The sequence below is a fragment of the Fusarium graminearum genome, chromosome 2 (assembly GCF_000240135.3).
Source record: "Fusarium graminearum PH-1 chromosome 2, whole genome shotgun sequence".
NCBI classification, from domain to species: domain Eukaryota; kingdom Fungi; phylum Ascomycota; class Sordariomycetes; order Hypocreales; family Nectriaceae; genus Fusarium; species Fusarium graminearum.
The window spans coordinates 8,083,964-8,104,401 of record NC_026475.1 but is presented as its reverse complement, the minus strand read 5'-3'; the positions used below and the strand labels follow the sequence as shown (position 1 = coordinate 8,104,401).

Below are 20,438 nucleotides of genomic sequence, written 5' to 3'. Positions count from 1 at the left end.
TTGTGCGTACGTCCCTTATCACGCTGCAAGATATACGCTAACTTGCTTGCAGTCTATGCAGACGATGACGAAATCCCCGACCTTTGCCAGTACCTCGTTCAAAAGGTTGGAATATTGGTTGAACCCCTTCTCCAAGCAAGGGCAGAGCAAGCTGTCAGAGACAAAGCCATCGCATCAACAACAGACTTCGTGCTCAGCGCAGAAGGCATGAAGGCCGTGATGTCAGAGACTATTGCCATTGCCCTACGTAGCTCACCGGCTGCGACAGGTGCTACTCAATGGGCAGTTCGAGCAACTTCGGAAATGTTGCAGAATGCTGCGGGCCAAAGCCGAGGCGAACATCGAGACGCAAATCGAGGCGACGGTCGAGACGAAAGTCGAGATGAAGGTCGAGATGAAGGTCGAGATGAAGGTCGAGATGAAGACGAGTCTGACAACCACGGGCCCTCAACCCCATCGGATTCGGCCACCGCTCCTAGGACTCCGGGGCCAACAGAGGATACAGTCCCGAAGGAAGCGACGCCAACAATTAATGTACGGTTGTTCCCCGAGGGCACCCGAGTCACTATCGACTTGGTACCCGACACCACGCCATTGGATTCCAAAACGAGATCCATACAGCTCACCCATCCTTCGATTGTCTACGTGGCGAGTATGTCCCAGTCGCGAATACCTCCCGCATCTGCCCCGGCCCCGGCTCCGGCTGCTGTACCTGCATCTGCCCCGGAACCCATTCCGCAACCTGCACCTGTCCCGACGCCACCAGCAATGAATGAATTAGATGATGATTTCATGAGTAACATGGATTTGGACTTCACTACTTACTGGATAGGAAACACAGAGACGAAGCTATAGGAGGAGATATATATGTGCATTAATCTAGCCTTTCGCAGGAACATTTAGGATATAAACATAAATTGCCTAAGATAATGACCTAAATAAAATAAAATATCCTTCTTATTTCGTCTCTTATGTCTCGAGCGGCTGAACTGTGTGGAAGGTGTTCGGAGATTCGCCATGAACATGGCTTGACAATGTCTATCTTAACGCTAATCCTTCAACTGTCTAGGTCATTTCGCTATTCGGGTTAAAATTGAGCTGCTCGTTATGCTTTGAATCAGGACGATCTCACTTTTAATATTGGCCATGGAAGAAACGCTTATCTGCGGCCACTCGTCAATGTACTCTGAAGGTTGACGGATCATGGTAGGCTGTCCTTTGTCTTAAGTCTAATACACGTTTAACTTTATCCTGTATCTTCCTTATATCGTACAGCAATTACGTATTATTCTTTATTAGTTATTTCTTTATCGTAAGACATTCACCCGAGAATCAAATTAACGTCCTCAAGATCCTGTTCTTCCCAGAGTTCTTTCTTTACATATCCGCATCCCTTCCTATAGGCAATACCATCAACCCACTCGACCCAAAGCACACCATAGAACTCTTTGTACTGTATCTTGTCGTCGATTGTTTCGATGTCGGCAAACTTGCATCGGCAAATGGCAACCAGTTCCAGCGACTGTTCCTGTGTAGGCGATGGGTTGAGAACGACCCCTTCCAAGCCCAATGTATCAACATGTTTACCCATTCCCTCTTCAATCACTGGCTCCGGAAACCTGTCTATTTCGTCATTGTTTGGAAGTTGGAGCCATCCACAAAGTTTTCCTTTCTTGTCTAGCAAACGTAGATGAGCATCCATGTTGACATCTCGGCTCCAGCGGACCATTTTGGCGGCTGCAAGCCAAGCACGCTTTGCTTGACAGGAGATGAGAGGGCTATGGCTGGTATTGTCTGGTTCATCTATATGTGTCGCGCTGGAAGGTGGGAGAGGCCACCAGAAGTATTTACCAGGAAGATTGACGTGTTCGTAAATATGTTTCCCACTGAATCCAAAAGGCGGGTTGAAGCCTTCAGCCTTTATCCCGTGCTTGACAGGGTCGAACTCCTTCCGAGTCCATACACGTTTGTCGTAAGAAAGTTCCGAATCTTCATATACAGTAGCAGAATGCGGCAGGGCTTTTGTAATGTTCAAGTCCTTAGAGCTATGGCTGAACCACTCGGTGATTGGAATGGTGACACTCGAAGTCTTTATGAGTTGAACAGGGCTCCAGCCGTTCTCGGCAAGCAACAAGTCCGCCCATCGAAATTGAGCTTCTCTATCGAGCATATGAACACCATATCCGCTCCATCCAACCCAGGACCATGATGGGAGATGCGTGTTTGGTAGAATGGAATGACTTCTTTCGGAGGGCATCCTTCGAGCCAGACCAGGTCTTTGGGGTCTACTGGGATTAGCCATGCCGAATTCAATAGACCACATTAGTGCAATGCCAAAGTATATTCTAGGTAGACCAAACAAGAACCCTCCCGGAAACGCAAGCTTTCCTAGATAGTTCAGGAGACCATCCGCAGCTGGGTAAGCATCTTCAGGATATTTGAGCTGTCGGGCGTTGTACTCGTTGATCAATATGCCGAACTCTCGGATATCCGACAGCCCCCGTTTGATGTTGGGAAATCCTAGTGACTTGGGTCGGACAGACTTTCCTCTTTGTTCTTCCTGGAGAGTAGGAAGATCTTCGTGCCATTCTGCACAAGAGCATTTCCAGTGGATTTGCTGATTGCCAAAGATTAGCCGTCGCTGAGACAGCATGTATTCTTGATATGTCCAACCCCGGGTAAAGTATTCTGATGCTTGTACGTCCATGGCCGAGAGCTTGGGCTGATCTCTTAACAGTAGGTTCGTATTCGTCTTCCAAGGGAACAAATTTGACAGTTTCCTGGGAGATGATTGGCCCTCAAGGCCTTGGAAGCCGGTGTTGGCATCACCGTCAAGCGCAACAATGGTGAGCTTTGCGGAAGCATAGATAGATCCCATAAGCTGCAGCTGCTGTGACACCTGTTCGATATCATCAGGTGGAAGGCATATGGCATCTACCCACAAATATCGCTCGCCAAGTTTGCGGACGGTGTGGATCGCGTCTCGGACAGTGGGTGTGAGAAAGGACTGTTGTTTTGAAAGGCCACCGGGGACTCCCATCTGTTCAAAGGTCTCATTGTCCATTTGCGGAGCTGTTGATGGCCCCCAACGATAACTTAAAGCAATATATTCGTTACTGGTCGTGCCTGGCACCAAGCAATCGTCTTTTGTATCGATAAGCCACGCAGGAGAGACGGTCTGCAGATTCAGAGTACCCTGGCATTCTGATCCATGCTCTGCAATGCACTTGTCCATCCATGATTTCGCTACACCAAGGTCGATCCAGTCTGGATTCATCGTACTCGTATGATCATCTTGCTGAGCGTTTTCTGGTATGTTTAATTTGTGTCGAATGATTTGAAACGGGCCTTGTGGTCGCCCTTTATAGTCAGTCACGGCGACCGAAGGGATACTGCCATTCTTTCGCGCAAAATGAAACCCAGATGCTTCATAGTTGCGCGATTTATAGCCAACTTCCCTCTCAAGTTGATTGCGTTCGACATATTTATTCTCTACCCAGTTTAGTAACGGAGTGTGTACTGCGCACCGTTTCTCAACGGCTCGTTCTCTACTCAGGTTGCGTTTTACATCTTTCTCAACGAAAATTTTGTCAAAGATGCCGCAAACCTCACAGCTCTTCTGGATAGTTTGCATCTTAGCGGCGTTTACAGCACTCGCAAGGGCAGAGTTACTGAATCGCATATCAAGGATGATAGAGTGAGGGTGTCCGCGATTATCTCATGATAATAACTCTAGAAACTGGCCACGACTTCGACAAAGGGGCTAGGTTTAGATAGGAAGTGCTATGTTGACAAGTGTTTCTGAAGGCTGATACCTCACTCTAGTAAGACATTAGCTTCAAACGGCTGGAGGAATATGCGGAAAGGCCCGGTTCGACATTGAGAACCAGGTTTGAACCATCGGAATCTCAGTTATTCCGTTCTAAGTTAGGAATAGCCGGTTACCACGATGTCACTTGACCTGCAGTTTTCTGTCTCATCAACACGCGATATCTGCTTTTCGAACGAAAGATGCATACTGAACCGTTTGCGGTATCAACTCTCGCGAGGCACTTCATAATCAACCAAGAACCATCAACTAGGTAATTAAATGATATCATTGGACATGATGCTTTATCTGCAGGCAGTTCTGCATGAGAATACTGTTGCGTAATCTTGCACTGCGGTGTCATTATGTAGATATTATCATGCATTGAACTTGCGGCACAGACTGCCTTTGCGATAATTAACTATTAATACGACTCAACTTTACCTGTTGTTATTGACTTTGATTCTTTTTATAGCATGCGTCGGAAATTCCGCTTCCAGTCAGCCAATCAATGACATCCATCAAATTACAAAACTGATTAGAAACATAAGCACATGCTTATGAAGCATTAGTGAATTTGATTTATGCTAAATTATAACGGAAGATGTTTGTGCGGGGGGCTAATGAATTCAGACTTGTAGATAAGCAAACCTGTGATATCTGCTCAACATACAACATAAGAGAGCCGACCACCTGCATTTGGTTGCGTTCAAATCCCCTCACAACCATACCGAGTCACCTAGATATAACTCTGTGACCATGGCAGCTTATCTCGACCCGATCAACCGCAAGTTCGCTGACGCGGCCGCTTCAGGTCCGCCTTTGTATACCAAGACCTACGAAGAAGCTCGTGAGGTATTGGAAAGTATTCAGAGCTACAAACTTGCTTCCGACATCAAAAGTGAAGAGGTCCAAGTTTCTGTCAAGGGCGAAAATGTGACGGCTGTCATATTCCGCCCCGCAAATGCGCAAGGCACTCTGAACATGATTTTCTACACTCATGGTGGCGGATGGATTTTGGGAAGGTGAGCAAGCCCTGAAAACATGCAACGATGAGACTTGTCTCTGATTTACGGCAGCCCGACCACACACGGCGCTTTGATGGAGGACTTGGCGCGTCAGACTGGCGCTGCGGTTGTTTTCCCTTACTATACTCCAGCTCCCGAAGCTCAATATCCTGTCCAGTTTGAGCAGGTATACGGCGTCCTAGAGCACTTCGTAACAAACGGCGACAAGTACGCCATTAAAGCGAAGCAATTGGGCCTCGCTGGTGACAGTGTTGGAGGTAGGACTCAACCCCCGCCAACAAATGATATGGCTCTGACTTATGCCTAGGTCACATGGCTATCGCAATGACACAGCTCGCCCAAAGCCGTAACCTTGCTTCCAAAATCGGACAGATCGTCCTCTTTTACCCCGTCACGGACACAAACAGCAAATCCGAGACATACACGACCTTCAAAGATGGCCCCTACTTGTCTGAAAAGACGATGGACTGGATGATACCCGCCTTCCTACCAAACGAAGAAGATCAAAAGCTCCCACTGACCTCACCTCTGCAATTCGCTCCAGACGAGGTTCTCTCCAAGTTCCCACCCACAACCATCTTTGTCTCTGGTGCAGATCCCTTGATTGGAGAGGGAGAGGCGTTCGGCCACAGGCTACAGGAACTGGGGGTCGATGCGTCAGTCATCAAAGCAGATGGACAAGTCCATGACTTTGTTATGTTGGCGCCTATTAGGGAGTCGCCTACCGCCAGAGCTGTGGTCGAGATAGCCGCCTTGAAGTTGCTCAAGGCTTTTTCTGACATCTAGTCTAAGAACTCAGTCGGCAATCAACCGAGAGTTAAGTACGCGAAGTTTGCGATACATCTTAGTTTTATATTACCTGTGTAATCTTCAATCTACCATTATATCAACTGCCCATTCTGTCATATACACCCGATGCCATGCTCCTACTCCATTTCCTTTGCAAAAGGACTCCGAGCTCTGATCCCCCGACCGTAAAAGTATAGCAGCCATGGAATAGTAGTCAGAAGTAGCCCAAGACCTCCCAACAACCCGCCAGTACCCTTCAATGTTAGAGAGGTAATCATCCTTGCGGTAAGTAATGGAAAGATTCCTCCGATGAGATTTCGACATAGACTCTGAGCCGCCAGAGCCGATGAAGCGTAACCGTGATATGTGTCTGCTAGGTAGTTGAACACAGCCAGATAGATGCTATAGATACCCATTGTACAAGATCCAATTGCCAGTGTCGGAGACATCCAATGTACATCAGACCTAGCAGACATGAAGAACCAGAATAGACCAATAGGCAAAAGAATGGATTGTATACATGGAGATAGAAGTCGCTGCTCAGGTGTTGAAGACAGTGTTTTGTGAGGGAATATCCAGCGTGTGATGGGTTCCTGTATCACGGCCATAACAATGCTCAGAATGGATCCAACGACGATCGCCGCATACACTGCTCCAACTTGAGTGTTGTCAAATCCATACACGCCTCGGAAGACGAGTCCAATGCTGCTGAACTGCATGTACAAAATCGCCCATGCAAAGGAAACCCATAGCGAGAACCAGAATAGAATCGACTCTGTAACCAGTAGACGCAGAGGAAATGCGAGACTTCGCCATATCATACTGATGTCAACGTGAAGGTTCTCTTCAACTGACGGGCAAAAGCTCACAGGCGTTCCGTCTGGGGTCTTGAACTGCATATTGTTTAGCGCGATGCACCGTCTCCTTAGTAACACGTTGCTTCGAGTTTCTTGGAAAAGGAAGAATATGATCGTGGTTGCAGTCCCGATGGTGATGAGTTGAAGATAGAAGATCCACCTCCACCCCAGACGGTCTACGATGGCACCACTGACCAAAGGTCCCAAGCCAGTGCCTATCATGATAGAAAGGGAGTACAAAGCCATTGGAGTATTGCGATCCTCTTTTCGATAAAGGTCACTGACAACGCCTCCAGTGAGCGTTGCAAAAACAGCGGCGCCATTACCTGTAATCAAACGAGCCACCATCATGCCAGCGAAGCTCTCAGTCACAGCGCAACCCAAGCTTCCAAGAAAGAACACAATACCTGATCCGACAAAGACCCAATACCGGCCGTGTACTTCGCTTACGGGGGCAAGTACCATTGGTGTAATAGCAAACCCTGTGACAAAGAGGGTAATGCCAGCGTTGAATTGTGTGTCGTTGATGTTCCATTCGTTTCGCAGGGGCTCTGATGCCATGGCATATGCACCAGAGGAGTACGATGCAAGTGTGGATGCCATGAAAGCTCCAGATAGAATTGTGGTCTTCTTTTTATGTGACCAGCTGAATGGTGATTGGAAATGAGGGGTTCTCTTCGGGGTGGAGGTTGGCGAGGCATTGATATTGTTCGACTGGAGAAGTTCAATCACAGGGAATGCTGGATCCAATGCTTCGAAGCCGACAGGCAATTGGATTCCATTTTGGGCGTCGACAGCAATTTCTTGACTAAGGGAAACACGGTCTAGGTCCTTTTCGGGAGATTTTGTTTCGACATCGGGCATATTTGTCGACAACATTCTCGCGACGGGTCGTGAAGCCTTTGTTCAGTGAGATATTTTACCACAACGTATATATCAGTAAAGAGAAGATCTTGTTTAATATATGCGTAGACAAAAGAAACATTGAACTTTATCTCGATACATCATTGCAGATCACGGCTTTGTGTCGGGTTTGGCACCCTCGGATAAGCGGTGGCATAACCGAGCGCGTCAAGGTCAGTCATCCTTGGGAATACGCGGGGAACAACAATATCGATGATGACTATGGCTGAGCTCGGAAAACGGAACAGTATTTATCCAGACTTGAAGTCATCTTCCTGACATAAAAGACTTCTAGAAACTGACTCGAACTTGGACTGGTTAGCCAATATTTTGGCGAAATTAATTACGGCTCCGACGATGTTCTGTCAGCTGTCAATGAGCTGTAGTTGATGGCGTTTTATGCTTCTATGCCCGGCACTAGACCTTTATTCTCGAGACTATTGATACGCTAAGCCAATAGTTCCGGCCATAACATGACATTTCGACCAACAGTGTAACGATACTCCATCGTCAAGTAATTGTTATAATGAGGACATGGAACATGGACGTTTCTTTTCAATTTCGTCCATCTAGTCGCCCGTTTTCTCCTACGTTTTGGCGTACTTTCACTCGTTTAAAATCTTGAAGATGATCTTTCACACGCTTGCAGCTACTGTTGTAGCTGTTGCTTTAGCCGGGAACGTCAGGGCCAGTCCTTGCAAGCCTGCCTCTAGATCGACGGCTATTCATCTGGAAACAAGTTCAATTGAAACGACTACGATCGAGAGTCTGCCGACTACCATTCAAATTCTTTCCTCGGCTACCACTGTCCTTTCGATCGAGACGTTTACATCAGAAGCTGCCACCAGCTCGGCGACACTCACTTCTGAAACATCCATCACCTTTGACGAGCCTACTACAATCGTGCCCTCAGCAATTGAACAGACTACTCTAGCTGTGACAACCACAGTCAATGACTTGAGCTCTGAAACTGCCGCGGCGACTGATACCTTGACCACGGTAGAGGTTTCTGTTACCACTACAGCTTATACTACAACCGAACAATCGGCTATTGAGACCGTTACATCCTCTTCGGCACCTCACTGTACATTCACAGGCGAATACACCAACTATGTCCAGAACCCATCTTTTGACAACAAGGTTAATGGGAATTGGGTAACTACATCGCCTTGGGTCTTTTTGCAGACCCCTTGGCTGGCTCCCAACTCTGGCAGAGATGGAAGCAATGCAATGTAAGTTCTTCCGTCTCTTGTACTTTCAACTGATGCTCATGTGACTCCTTAAGTGCCATCAAATACCCAGACGGCGCATGGTCATCGTCCATTCTGCAATCACTGGAAGGTGTCGTTGCCGGTCGAGATTACGTAGTCAGATACTACTGGTCTCTCCAGGGTCATCCGCTCCAGTCAGATGAGTGTAGAATTGGCGCAAGTGCTGGGCCTGATGGTCAATCTTCGCACTTCGTGTATACCGATGGCGAAGAACCTGTCCAGCAGGGTCAGTTTCACATGCAAGAGTTTCGTATTACTGCTGAGCAAGATAACCAAAGACTGTCCATTGGCTTTTTCTGCAAGACTGGGTATAAGGGCGATGAGGTCAGGGTCAACATTGACGATGTTGCAGTCTATGACTATTACAAGGGTTGCGATAGTCCTGCCGAGGCGGTTACTAAGTACACTCGCTGATCACAGATTCCTTGCATTCACAACGACTTCATTTCGAACGATGTGCCAATAACCTCACTGCTTGTTGTACATTTGAACTATTCTTCAGTTAAATAGCTAATTACTCAATAATTGTACTATTGAAACGTTGTAACATTGTTATTTGAGAGTGTGCTCAATGGCCTGGTCAATAGATATAGGGAGCGGAGTTGTAGGGCTATGCAAGACAATTGTTCGACTCAACAGTGCCTCTTGTGTCCCTTGAATATCCATCCGGTATGCTCACAATGCAGCTTCCATCTCCCTCGCCTCATTCTGCCACTTGATTCCCGGCTCTGCAAACTTTCCTAGTTCTTCCTCGGGCAGGTCATTGAGGGTGATGTGAAAATGAGGTCTAGGTACATTGCGGCCAGCCTCGAATCCAGGCCGTTCCAAAAGATTGTCGAACCACTTCTTGATGTGAATGTACTTCATAACGTCGGGAAGTCCGGAAAAGTCTACAAAGCCAGTTAGAATGACACACCTATGGAGATTGATGTTGTCTGACTCACTGTGGGCGGCTACCCATGGCCAAATAGAGATATCCGCAACGGTAACTTTATCTCCGACAATGTAACCAGTTCCATTTTTGGCAAGCTGTCGATCCAAAGTGCGGTAGAGACGGTTACTCTCGCTAATGTAGCGGTCAATAGGATACTTTAGTTTCTCTGGTGCATATCCTGTTTGCGAAAGTAAGTTTATGGACTCTATTGCTCACATGTAGACTCACGAGTGAAGTGGTTTGCTTGACCCTGCATAGGTCCGAGGCCAGAGACTTGCCACATCAGCCAGCTAGTGGTATCCCAATGCTCCTTCGATTTGTAGGGATAAGATATCTTGTGATTCTCATCGTACTTGGCGACGAGGTACTCGAGGATTGCCCCGCTCTCGAATATTTTGACCTCGTTGCCACTTTCATCTTTATCAGTGATGGCTGGGATGCGACCGTTGGGATTGATATTCAGGAACCATGGCTCTTTCTGCTCATGCTTGCTAAAGTCCAAAGTGACGACCTTTATGGTGTGTTAGCAATTGTGAAACCTTCAGAAGCTGAGCATGTCATACCTTGTAGTCAAGACCTAGTTCCTCCAAAGCAATGGATATCTTGAGCCCGTTGGGGGTACCCTCGGTGTAAAGTGTGATTCCAGTTTCGATGCCCATTTTTGAACTGTGGCCAGATGATAAATGATTCGAGTTTTGGTTCTCAATATGGTTACAGCAATGGTACTCTAGAAACTTTATTTCTATCAAATGTCACTTGGCTTTATATACGTGCTTTTATTTTTGAGGCTCAACGGTCCTCTTGGCTGCAAGATCATTAACAATCACTCTTCCGTGGAGGTTTTATTACTCTGTCGACTTAGTAAAACAGGCAGTTCTTTTGTAATCAGGCCAATATAGGTTCTATGGAATGCAATGTTCATAGTCATTGCCAAGTTTCCAATTCCGCGGAAGTTTGTTTACTAATACAGTCAGCCTTACTTCAAGTCCGCTGCATAACCACTTATTAACTGGGTTCTGGGCAGACACGTAAGTGAAGACGTATTTCTGGATGAATGAATCATGCAGATTGCCATTAAAGATGATATCGAGCAATTATCTGCCGGCGATTTGATACGGTGATAGACGGGGGAGACCGCAGTGTGAATAGACCGAAATACGGGTGGACCGGAGAACGGATAGACCGAAACCCCAATTCAAGATGTTCCATAGAACCGATCATCAAACTATACATACTTATAACTGGCATTGCACTTGAATCAAAAACACAATCGCCCTCCTTTCTTCATCTCAGTTACCATCTAAGAACCAAACTCACTTCAACTTCCAAACATAATGGCTGTACTACGTTGGGGCGTGCTTGGCACGAGCTTTATCTCCGATCTCGTCGCCAAGGCCATCCTCAGTAGCAAGAACTCGACTATCTCCGCTGTCTTTGGTCGCAACGAAAAGCGCCTAGCAACCTTTGCAAAGAACCACAACATCCCGGAGCGATATACCTCCATGGATGAGCTGCTCGACAAGGCTCCAATCGATGTCGTGTATGTTGGTCTACCCAACCACATGCACAAATCCGCTGTGCTTGCAGCAGCAAAGCGAGGAAAGGCAATCCTCTCCGAAAAGTCCCTCGCAGCCACATTGGAGGATGCAAAGACAATTGAGAAATCTGTCAAAGATGCAAATGTCTTCTTCTTGGAGGGCTTGATGTACCTAACACACCCCGTCATGAAGAAGATGCAACAGTTACTTCTTGAGGACCGTATTGGTACGGTTCGAAGTGTTACGGGTCATTACTCCATGAATGTCTCCAAGATAGTCAACCCTTATAACATGGGAACCATCTACAACCTTGGTTGCTATCCGGTGTCGCTCCTCCAGTTCGTCATAGAGACAGCCTTTGGAAAAGATGCTTTTGCAGCACGTCAATCGCATGGAGTCGGTAACGTTGTTAATGAAAAGACCGTCCATGTCCGAGACGCCGCTCTGACGGTGCGTTTCAACAATGGTGTGCTTGCGACTTTGCAATCAAGCGACAGCCACGGTGGCGACAATTCGTTTACCATTCTTGGAGACAAGGGGAAATTGAGTTTTGTTACGAACCCCTGGTTCCCCCTTCCAGGTGACAACATCATTGAGGTCAAGGCTTATGATGGTGAGGCGGAGAAGATTGTTGTCCCGGGTGAGATGGATGTCTTTGGATACCAGGTCAAGACTGTGGAAGATTGTTTGAGCCGTGGCATTAAAGAGGCGGAGCGTCCTTCTCCAAACATTGAGAAGAGTGTTGAAATTATGGGAATGCTGACGGAGTGGGAGAACGGCATTCAAAGTCAGCACAGGTGATGTATATCCAATAATGCCCGATACTCGAATCATTTTGCTCTTGTCTATGTGCCTTGTTCATGACTGGACCGGACTAGATTACAAATCTTACTTTGAAAAATTGGCACTATTTATATGCGCTATTGCATTAATTCTCCTTGGTATCTTTTCTCTTCAAATGAGAGGTGATGGAACTTCCTAAAGAAGCAATTCATGATATGTGGAAACCTGAGCTACACCTCATTCGATTGACTCTCAGACTGCATGTTTCAAATAGATGATGATCGCTTACTGAACAAGTGACAAGTGACGGATTTGCATGTCTTATCCCTGCCTGTTTCGACTGGTCGTCAACTGTCTTGGCGGTGAAGTCAACTGATAGAATGCACTTATCAACTACCTGCCTTTTAAAGCAAATCATACACAAGCGCGACAAGACTATCTGTTCTCTGGATCTTGCTCAACCATTCAAGAAGCACCTAGTTCATCGCGCTTATTTATAGTTTTGCTTATCATCCCGTGTGAGCACCTCCTGTTGTCATTTCGTCCCGTTAGTCCTGCGCCGGTAATTGTACCATCGGACAAGGATCCAAATGCGGTTAACGGACCGTCAAGTCCCGACCCATCATAATTCTTCCGTGGCGCGCTTACAAGTTCAGACCAACTGGAAATAGCAGGCGGCCCATGTCGCGTATAGATTCCCTAGAGTGGCCCCGTTTCAGTACTCACTGAAACTAGGCCTCTAGATTAAGGACTATCTTTGTCCGGATGGCAAGCGAGGATAGAAGGGGGAACAAGGTCAGCAGTATAAAGGCCATGTTGCGCCGCAATCTTTGTTTCAATTGAAGATCTGTCGATCAGCTACCTTTGTTCAATACGCCTCTTTAATCGCAACAATGTGGAAATTCGTCGTCACTGGAATGCTGGCCATGGCTTCGGCCGTCAGCGCCGCCTACCCCAACCCCGGTCCTGTCACTGGCGCTACTCGCGTTCACGATCCCACTGTCGTCAAGATGCCCCAAGGAGGATACTTGATGGCTCACACCGGAGACTATGTCACACTCAAGACTTCCACCGACCGAACTGCCTGGAAGGAAGCTGGCGCTGCTTTCCCCAACGGCGCACCATGGACAACACAGTACACCAAGGGCGAGAAGAACCTCTGGGCGCCTGATATTTCCTACCACAATGGCCAGTACTACATGTACTACTCTGCCTCTTCGTTTGGTCAGCGCACTTCTGCCATTTTCCTCGCCACCAGCAAGACTGGCGCTTCAGGTTCTTGGACGAACCAGGGCGTTGTCATTGAGTCAAACAACAACAACGACTACAACGCCATCGACGGTAACCTCTTCGTCGACGGTGATGGAAAGTGGTGGCTCTCTTTCGGATCTTTCTGGTCCGGCATCAAGATGATTCAGCTCGATCCCAACACCGGTAAGCGCACCGGAACCGCGTTTTACTCTCTTGCCAAGCGCGATTCCTCTGTCGAAGGTGCCGTCGAAGCTCCTTTTATCACCAAGAAGGGCAACTTCTACTACCTCTGGGTCTCCTTCGACAAGTGCTGCCAAGGTGCCGCCAGCACCTACCGCGTCATGGTTGGTCGATCAAGCAGCGTTACTGGTCCTTTCGTCGACAAGGCCGGCAAGCAGATGATGCAGGGTGGTGGTACTGAGATCATGGCTAGCCACGGCAACATCCACGGTCCTGGCCACAACGCTGTTTTCACTGATGTCGACGCTGATGTTCTTGTTTACCACTACTACGATAACGCTGGAACTGCTCTCCTCGGTATCAACCTTCTCCGATACGACAATGGCTGGCCTGTTGCTTACTAGGCTGCAAGCTTGTCTTTTGAGATGACTATTGTCTGGTCTATTTTTGTGTTGTGAGCTTGATGCTCTTTCCTGTATATGCATTGAAGCCTGTAAATATTTCTACCTTATCATACATATGGCATTTAAACAATTGATCAATATGCCACAATCCTAGTTCGAGACTTGTTTTCTTGTGACCAACTTCATTCCCGTGTGAATCTGCATCTTTCGAATTGCTTTGCCAATGCCACATGCTCAGAAACAAACTTGCATATGGTTCCCCGTCCTTTCCCCAGTACCCCAGATTAGGGAGCCGGCAGATGTAGAGCCGAGGCATTATTCCACCAAAAACTTGGAACAATCACGCGGACGATCTAAAGGTAGTATCAGAGATTAATACGAGAGTCTTCTAATCTCCAATTACTCGAGCGCTTAAAGGTTATTCTCCACCTCGCGATGCAGATCCCCCAGATTCGTTTGCGGGGAAATGAATCGACTTGCGCACGAATAGAATTCGAGGATGACATGGCTCAATTGAATAGAGTTCGGTCCGAAGCGGTCCGTAGAACGGGTATAGTCATGGCAATCTTCCAAGAACGTGTTGATGTGACTTCATAGCCGGATATATGGCATAGGTATAAAGTCAGAAGGCTGAGCTACGAATGTGACTCGATGAGTTCTTACGGTCGTCAATCTTCACTATGCGTTTTTTCTCCATCCCTAGTCAGGCCCTTGTGGCATTCCTAGCTCTTGGGTCAGTGTCCGCTCGAGTTCTGACAAAGCGCGACAGCCCTGTCCTCCCAGGACTCTGGGCCGACCCCAACATTGCCATCGTCAACAACACCTACTATCTGTTTGTCACTACCGACGGCTTCGAGGGCTGGGGTGGTAATTCGTTTTACTGGTGGAAGTCTCCAGACTTAGTGTCATGGACAAAGGGCGAGAAACCCTTCCTTGTCCTTGATGGCAAGAACGGAAATGTGCCCTGGGCAACTGGAAACGCTTGGGCACCTGGATTTGCTGCCCGTGGCGGAAAATACTACTTCTACCACAGTGGTAACAACCCCTCCGTCAGCGATGGACACAAGAGTATTGGTGTTGCAGTCGCAAGCCATCCTGAAGGTCCCTGGAAAGCTCAGTCTACGCCCATGATCAAGGGCACTTCAGATGAACCCATCGTCAGCAACCAAGCGATCGACCCTGCAGCTTTCCAAGACCCTAAAACCGGAAAGTGGTACATATACTGGGGCAACGGGGTCCCTGTTGTCGCCGAGTTGAACGACGATATGGTGTCCCTCAAATCTGGAACATGGAAGCGCATCACTGGACTCCAAGACTTCCGCGAAGGTCTTTTCGTCAACTACCGTAAAGGGACCTACCACCTTACATACTCCATCGACGACACAGGCTCTGTAAACTATCGCGTTGGATATGCGACAGCTGACAACCCTCTCGGACCATGGACGTATCGCGGTGTCATTTTGAAGAAGGACGAGTCAAAGGGAATCTTGGGCACAGGACATAACTCGGTGATCAACATCCCAGGAACTGATGAGTGGTATATTGCGTACCACCGATTCCACATTCCAGATGGAGGTGGTTTCAGAAGGGAGACAACGATTGATGTATTACCTATTAAGAAGGATACCGGATTGTTTGGAGAGGTCACGCCGACTTTGGAGAGCGTTAAGCCTAGGCCCTTACCATGATGAGAAGTTAGTAAATATTTATCTGCTTTTCTCCAGACGTTATCATATTTTTGATCAAAGAAGTACAATAAAACGCCATCAATTATCTACTGGTCGGAATCAGTTCTAGTCTATCTGACATCTGCTAAAGTTGCCTCAGGCACACATTATTAATATCTCACCTGGGTATGTTGCCTGCCTTTTAGACAAATCAAGAACCAAACAATTTTAGATCAAACATCGTCATGGTCTTGTGCAGCGTTTGTGAGACTATTCCTTGGGACAACCTCCCTCCGACGCCGACCAACGAAATTCTTATTGTCAGCAGCGACAATGCTTATCTTCAAGAATTTTGGGAGTGGCCTCGGGACTGTAAAGGGTACTCCCACTACCAAAGCCTTGAAGCATTGAACTCATCGGCTGAAGACCTTGGCTGCGGGCTTTGTCGCCTGATCTACAAGCAAGTGGAGTTTTGCCGACTGAAGCTGGAAGAGCTACAGTTGGGGCGGGAAGAAGACTCTGGGTTCAGACACGCTTGGCCTCTGTGGGAGTTCTGGATCACAAAGCGACCGGATGGGGACGGGTTTTGGGTCTTGAGCTACACAGATAACAATAGAGAAGGGCTAGTAAGATTGTTAGCTGCGATTGGAATAAGTGTACGAGATGGCAAGTTTATGTCCAGACTGCATCACCTTTCATACGAGACGTTGCCGCTGACCTGACCCAGATGATCCTCTTTCCTCAGTGATCGCCGGTAGACCAGTGGAGCACGACGGAGAATCACCAAACGCGATATCCAGAGCGATTGGATGGATCGATGAATGCAACAGACATTCAGCCTGCTGTCACCATGATACGCTGTTGCCGTCTAGGGTTATTGATGTGGGTGACAACAGGAGCAGTCCCTACGTAAGACTCTGGGAAACCGGCGGTATTGAGACTGGAGATTATATTGCTTTGAGGTAAAATACATATCTTATTCTACATATAGGACAACGGGGTCTGACATATTCTTTGCGCAGTTACTGCTGGGGAAAGTCTCCTCAGTACACCACCACAAAGTCCACACTCAACGACCGAAAGCGTCAGATTCCCATCTCCGACTTGCCACAAACGCACCAGGATGCTATCAAGTTAACTCGGGAGTTCGGCATCGGATACCTATGGATAGACAGCATGTGTATCTGCCAGGACGACTACGATGACTGGGAACGAGAGTCGGCCCGCATGCTATCCGTCTACGCTAATGCATATTTGACTATCAATGCATCCAAGGGCAACGATAGCTCTTCTGGTCTTTTCTACAAGTCATCAACCAGAGAATACTTCGAATTTGAGCACACATATGGAGGCATACGCGGCCGCGCACTTGCATGCGAAGTTCCCTTCGAGGAAGCCATGCAGCATGCTTATATACAATTGAAAGACGACCCAGTCTCGCATCGAGGCTGGACTCTACAAGAACGTGTCTTATCTCGTCGGACATTATTCTACAGCGGCGGCCAAATGATGTTTGAATGCAATCATGGCTTTCGGAAAGAGGATGGTTGGGCGATAGATGGACGATTTCCGCGCATCAGCTCTCAGCCACAGATGGTATCCAATGATCAAACTAAAGATACAGATCTCAGCGTTTCTACTAGCGAGCTGCTAAGGTCGTGGTACCAGCTACTCGCGACATACGGAGGGCGAAAACTCACAAAACCTTCTGATAAGCTGCCTGCTGTATCTGGCCTTGCTAGTATCATGGCGGAGCGGCTCAATGATGAGTATGTCGCAGGACACTGGCGTTCGTTACTTATTACGGAGCTTCCTTGGCAGCCTGGAGACTGTAAAAGAGTTCCGGAGTACAGGGCGCCGTCTTGGTCCTGGGCTTCAGTAGATGGAGGTATCGGTATTCGGCTCAAGGGTAGTGGATATTCTCCTTTAGCCGAAGTTCTTGACGTCAAGGTCAATTTGAAAGGAACCAATCCTTATGGGGAGGTCACTGAGGGAAGGCTGCTTATCCAAGGGCCGATGCAGCGTCTTTGTCTTTCCACCGAAGGCTGGGATCCCGATCGACCACGACTCAGTTCTAAAGGTAGCCTAGTTCTATGCACTACGAGTACTTATCTGGAGACAAGGCCTCAGTATGACTTTGATGCCTTTGCCGACGACCGCCCCCGACTGGAGCGAAAGTTTGTGCAAAGCCTGGATGGGCTTGAGCTTTATGCTCTCATTCTATTGGCTTGTAGTCATGGTGAGGACCACTACATAGCTTTGATGATTGGGAGGGAACAAGGGAGTGGGGAATATAGGAGAGTGGGAATTCTGACCTTGACTGATGAAACACTGGGATGGAAGCCTGGCGAGCAAAGGAAGGGTGAGCGTCCTATCATCACCCTCATATAATATCACATGTTTTTATTTCTTGAGCTGTCTAATTCGTTGTCTTAATCTTTCATTTTACCATCACCTAGGTATGTTATGAAAGTGCTGATGTTGAGCGGAACTACATGAGCCGGAATGCGGAAGCACACAGATTGATAAGTTGCACAGTAATGTATCAAAACTGCCAAATTAAATTGATCAAATGTAAATAAATAGCTGGATTCCTTTTCCCATATGTCAGGGTGCAAGCACGCGTTAAGAAACAACGCGATTCAGTTGACACCTGTTACCCTGTACAGCGCGTTGTGAATAATCCTGACAACTTGGTAAGCGGCCTTGGTGTGACCAACGAACAATGATTTTAAGATCGAGAAGTTATATGTACTAAATAAAAACACTTTTAAAGACTCTTCTGGGCTCTGTCATTGAGACTCTTCCTATCATGACGCGTGACGGAAACCTGGGTCGAAACAACGATACCCTGCTCAGCAGATGATTCCTTGTTTTCCTTGTTATTCCATGGTGCTGAATCACTCGTTCCTCCTCGACCAACATCATATGTCAACTCAACCTCATCGTCGCTTTGGAATCCAGTTCCCTTTGTTCGGTTGACACTGAATAGCTGAAAATGCTTGGACCCCGATTTGGATAGCTCATTTCCCCCAGAAGGTGTGCCTCGCGATGTCGCGTTCATACGACCAAGTCGGAAGAGAGGTGCCAGCGTAGGCAGACATGCTGAAATGATAGCGACGGAGGGCTCCAGACTTGACCAAGCAAATGAAGGTCCCATCCACCATGTGGCATCGAGGTTCTGGAAGAAACCCCACAGGTAGTAGATGCGAGCAATACTGGCAACACAGACACTAAATAAGGTTAACACTAGACTTACATGTCCAACTTGGCGGGGATACTTACAAGCTACCGAGAAGCATAATGCAAATAACCGAAACCTTGGTCTTGTTGTTCATCTGCAAGGTCCAGATACGGGGAATGGGGACGCTCAAAATGATGATATCATTGACCATGTTCATGATGCCGAGCACAAGGAAGAATAGCTTGACATCTATGCACTTTCCTTTGGCACCGATGTACTGGTTCCAGAAGAAGCTGATAGGCTTGCATGCGAAAGCCATTGTGATCCAAAGAATAAATGGATAGCAACTTGTCAGGAAGGTTGCGATGTAGAACATTATCGTATACGCGCGGCTCTTGTCGATGCCGAGGGGGAAGAGTCGACGGTAGAGGAGGAGAATGCTGATCTTGACGGATGTAACGGCGAGGGCGTACACAAAGGGTTCGGCGTAGACAAGCTAGATATCAAGTATCAGTATCAACTGAATACATCGGCTAAGCTCAACATACCTTGAACACCTGAACTAGAGTCATGATCTTGATAGACCAAACGTGTGCCCCGGAGCCATGTTCGCCAGCTAAACACCATTAGCCACATGCAGTTCACCATTGGGACCAGATACATACCTAATATTGTCATTGTTACAGTAGCAGCTGCGCAAACCTACACAAAAAGATGAGGAAGATGCTAAGAATCGAACTGTGGTCGACTTACCAAGCTCACCAACACAGCCCAATCATCCATCTCCAACTGGGCAGACTTCATGTTCCTCACATAAAAGCGCAAAGCCACCACCAAAAAGGCGATTCCAAGAATGATACATGTAACGATATTGTAGGTTGTGATTTGATGCCGGCCGAGATCAAGATCTTTAGGTGGTGGGCCAAAGATGGCGACGATATTGGGATCCAGCTCCATGGTTCAGAGTATAGTCAAAACCAACTCAGCTTAGCTGCATACAGAAATCGAATTTTACGGAGGCTTTCTCAAGATTGCCCATGGGGTTGGTTCACTAATAAATAATGAGAGACAGACCAAAAAGAAAGCTGAGAAACCGGGTAACGAAATACGACCATACGGGGATGTCATTTCTTTTTCCTCGTGGCAAGAATTCCTTCTTCCAACAACGTCCAACTGTTCCTTGGACGGAGCGTCAATCATTAGCCGTTGCGGACAGCCTGTAATAGCTATAGCATGCTTGCTTCATCTCGGTCCAAATTAGGAGCTGTTGTACCTGACTGCTCAGTGACAAACAGCCCACATCTTTGAAAAATCGGAACGCGAAGTGGAAAGGGGGATTTTTGAAGTGTCCACTCTGATGCTACCCTTTGTTGGACGATTGTATTCCTTCGTCCCATGAACCATCACGAATCGCCCGATGCGTACGGCGATTCCCGAGCTGAAGGACGATGCGCAAGCTTGGACTTGGTCGCATTGAAAACGATATGTTGAGTCCCATATCTGCTAAGATGCAGATTTCCACAATCTGTACTAAGTTCTGACAGTAATCCGAAGGTGAGGCTTGCCAAGACAGATTGCGGCTCTGGTGAACACTAGTCATGACGAACAGGCCACTGGGTGCTCAACCCTTGTCATCCGCAGCCGTTTTCAGTCCGGGTGTAACAGGGGTAGAGACCCGAAAGACAGGCATGTTTCAGGACCTGAATTATGGGCCAAAACATCTATGTAACATCGCAATCGTCGCTAGGAAAAACTGTTCCAGAGCCCCAGAGCAGTGTTGGTTTTTAGTATGATGAAAGAACTGTCACTTTCTCGATTTGGCGTTGGAATGCCGGAATTTA

The 20,438-nt window shown here is 47.5% G+C and overlaps 10 protein-coding genes across 10 annotated transcripts; 6 read left to right on the top strand and 4 right to left on the bottom strand.

Moving 5' to 3' along the window:
• Positions 1–1,321: 1,321 nt before the first annotated feature.
• Positions 1,322–3,277, bottom strand: FGSG_02996 (uncharacterized protein; the record flags this gene model as incomplete). The annotated part of the gene is made up of 1 exon (XM_011324492.1): positions 1,322–3,277. One exon carries the CDS (start codon positions 3,275–3,277, stop codon positions 1,322–1,324), a length of 1,956 nt encoding a protein of 651 aa, XP_011322794.1.
• Positions 3,278–4,567: 1,290 nt separating this feature from the next.
• Positions 4,568–5,622, top strand: FGSG_02997 (uncharacterized protein; the record flags this gene model as incomplete). The annotated part of the gene is made up of 3 exons (XM_011324491.1): positions 4,568–4,833; positions 4,888–5,093; positions 5,144–5,622. 3 exons carry the CDS (start codon positions 4,568–4,570, stop codon positions 5,620–5,622), a joined length of 951 nt encoding a protein of 316 aa, XP_011322793.1.
• A 140-nt stretch (positions 5,623–5,762) lies between these two features.
• FGSG_02998 (uncharacterized protein) lies at positions 5,763–7,346 on the bottom strand (the record flags this gene model as incomplete). The annotated part of the gene is made up of 1 exon (XM_011324490.1): positions 5,763–7,346. The coding sequence occupies one exon, from the start codon at positions 7,344–7,346 to the stop codon at positions 5,763–5,765; it is 1,584 nt and encodes a 527-aa protein (XP_011322792.1).
• Positions 7,347–8,012: 666 nt separating this feature from the next.
• On the top strand, positions 8,013–9,070 carry FGSG_02999 (uncharacterized protein; the record flags this gene model as incomplete). The annotated part of the gene is made up of 2 exons (XM_011324489.1): positions 8,013–8,617; positions 8,671–9,070. The coding sequence occupies 2 exons, from the start codon at positions 8,013–8,015 to the stop codon at positions 9,068–9,070; spliced, it is 1,005 nt and encodes a 334-aa protein (XP_011322791.1).
• A 261-nt stretch (positions 9,071–9,331) lies between these two features.
• FGSG_03000 (uncharacterized protein) lies at positions 9,332–10,249 on the bottom strand (the record flags this gene model as incomplete). Its single annotated transcript, XM_011324488.1, has 4 exons — positions 9,332–9,546; positions 9,601–9,768; positions 9,819–10,101; positions 10,154–10,249. 4 exons carry the CDS (start codon positions 10,247–10,249, stop codon positions 9,332–9,334), a joined length of 762 nt encoding a protein of 253 aa, XP_011322790.1.
• A 675-nt stretch (positions 10,250–10,924) lies between these two features.
• Positions 10,925–11,929, top strand: FGSG_03001 (uncharacterized protein; the record flags this gene model as incomplete). Its single annotated transcript, XM_011324487.1, has 1 exon — positions 10,925–11,929. The coding sequence occupies one exon, from the start codon at positions 10,925–10,927 to the stop codon at positions 11,927–11,929; it is 1,005 nt and encodes a 334-aa protein (XP_011322789.1).
• An 875-nt stretch (positions 11,930–12,804) lies between these two features.
• On the top strand, positions 12,805–13,746 carry FGSG_03002 (uncharacterized protein; the record flags this gene model as incomplete). Its single annotated transcript, XM_011324486.1, has 1 exon — positions 12,805–13,746. One exon carries the CDS (start codon positions 12,805–12,807, stop codon positions 13,744–13,746), a length of 942 nt encoding a protein of 313 aa, XP_011322788.1.
• Positions 13,747–14,426: 680 nt separating this feature from the next.
• Positions 14,427–15,434, top strand: FGSG_03003 (uncharacterized protein; the record flags this gene model as incomplete). Its single annotated transcript, XM_011324485.1, has 1 exon — positions 14,427–15,434. The coding sequence occupies one exon, from the start codon at positions 14,427–14,429 to the stop codon at positions 15,432–15,434; it is 1,008 nt and encodes a 335-aa protein (XP_011322787.1).
• Positions 15,435–15,658: 224 nt separating this feature from the next.
• Positions 15,659–17,804, top strand: FGSG_03004 (uncharacterized protein; the record flags this gene model as incomplete). Its single annotated transcript, XM_011324484.1, has 3 exons — positions 15,659–16,039; positions 16,310–16,322; positions 16,405–17,804. 3 exons carry the CDS (start codon positions 15,659–15,661, stop codon positions 17,802–17,804), a joined length of 1,794 nt encoding a protein of 597 aa, XP_011322786.1.
• Positions 17,805–18,183: 379 nt separating this feature from the next.
• Positions 18,184–19,169, bottom strand: FGSG_03005 (uncharacterized protein; the record flags this gene model as incomplete). Its single annotated transcript, XM_011324483.1, has 3 exons — positions 18,184–18,646; positions 18,699–19,093; positions 19,146–19,169. 3 exons carry the CDS (start codon positions 19,167–19,169, stop codon positions 18,184–18,186), a joined length of 882 nt encoding a protein of 293 aa, XP_011322785.1.
• Between the last annotated feature and the right edge of the window lie 1,269 nt (positions 19,170–20,438).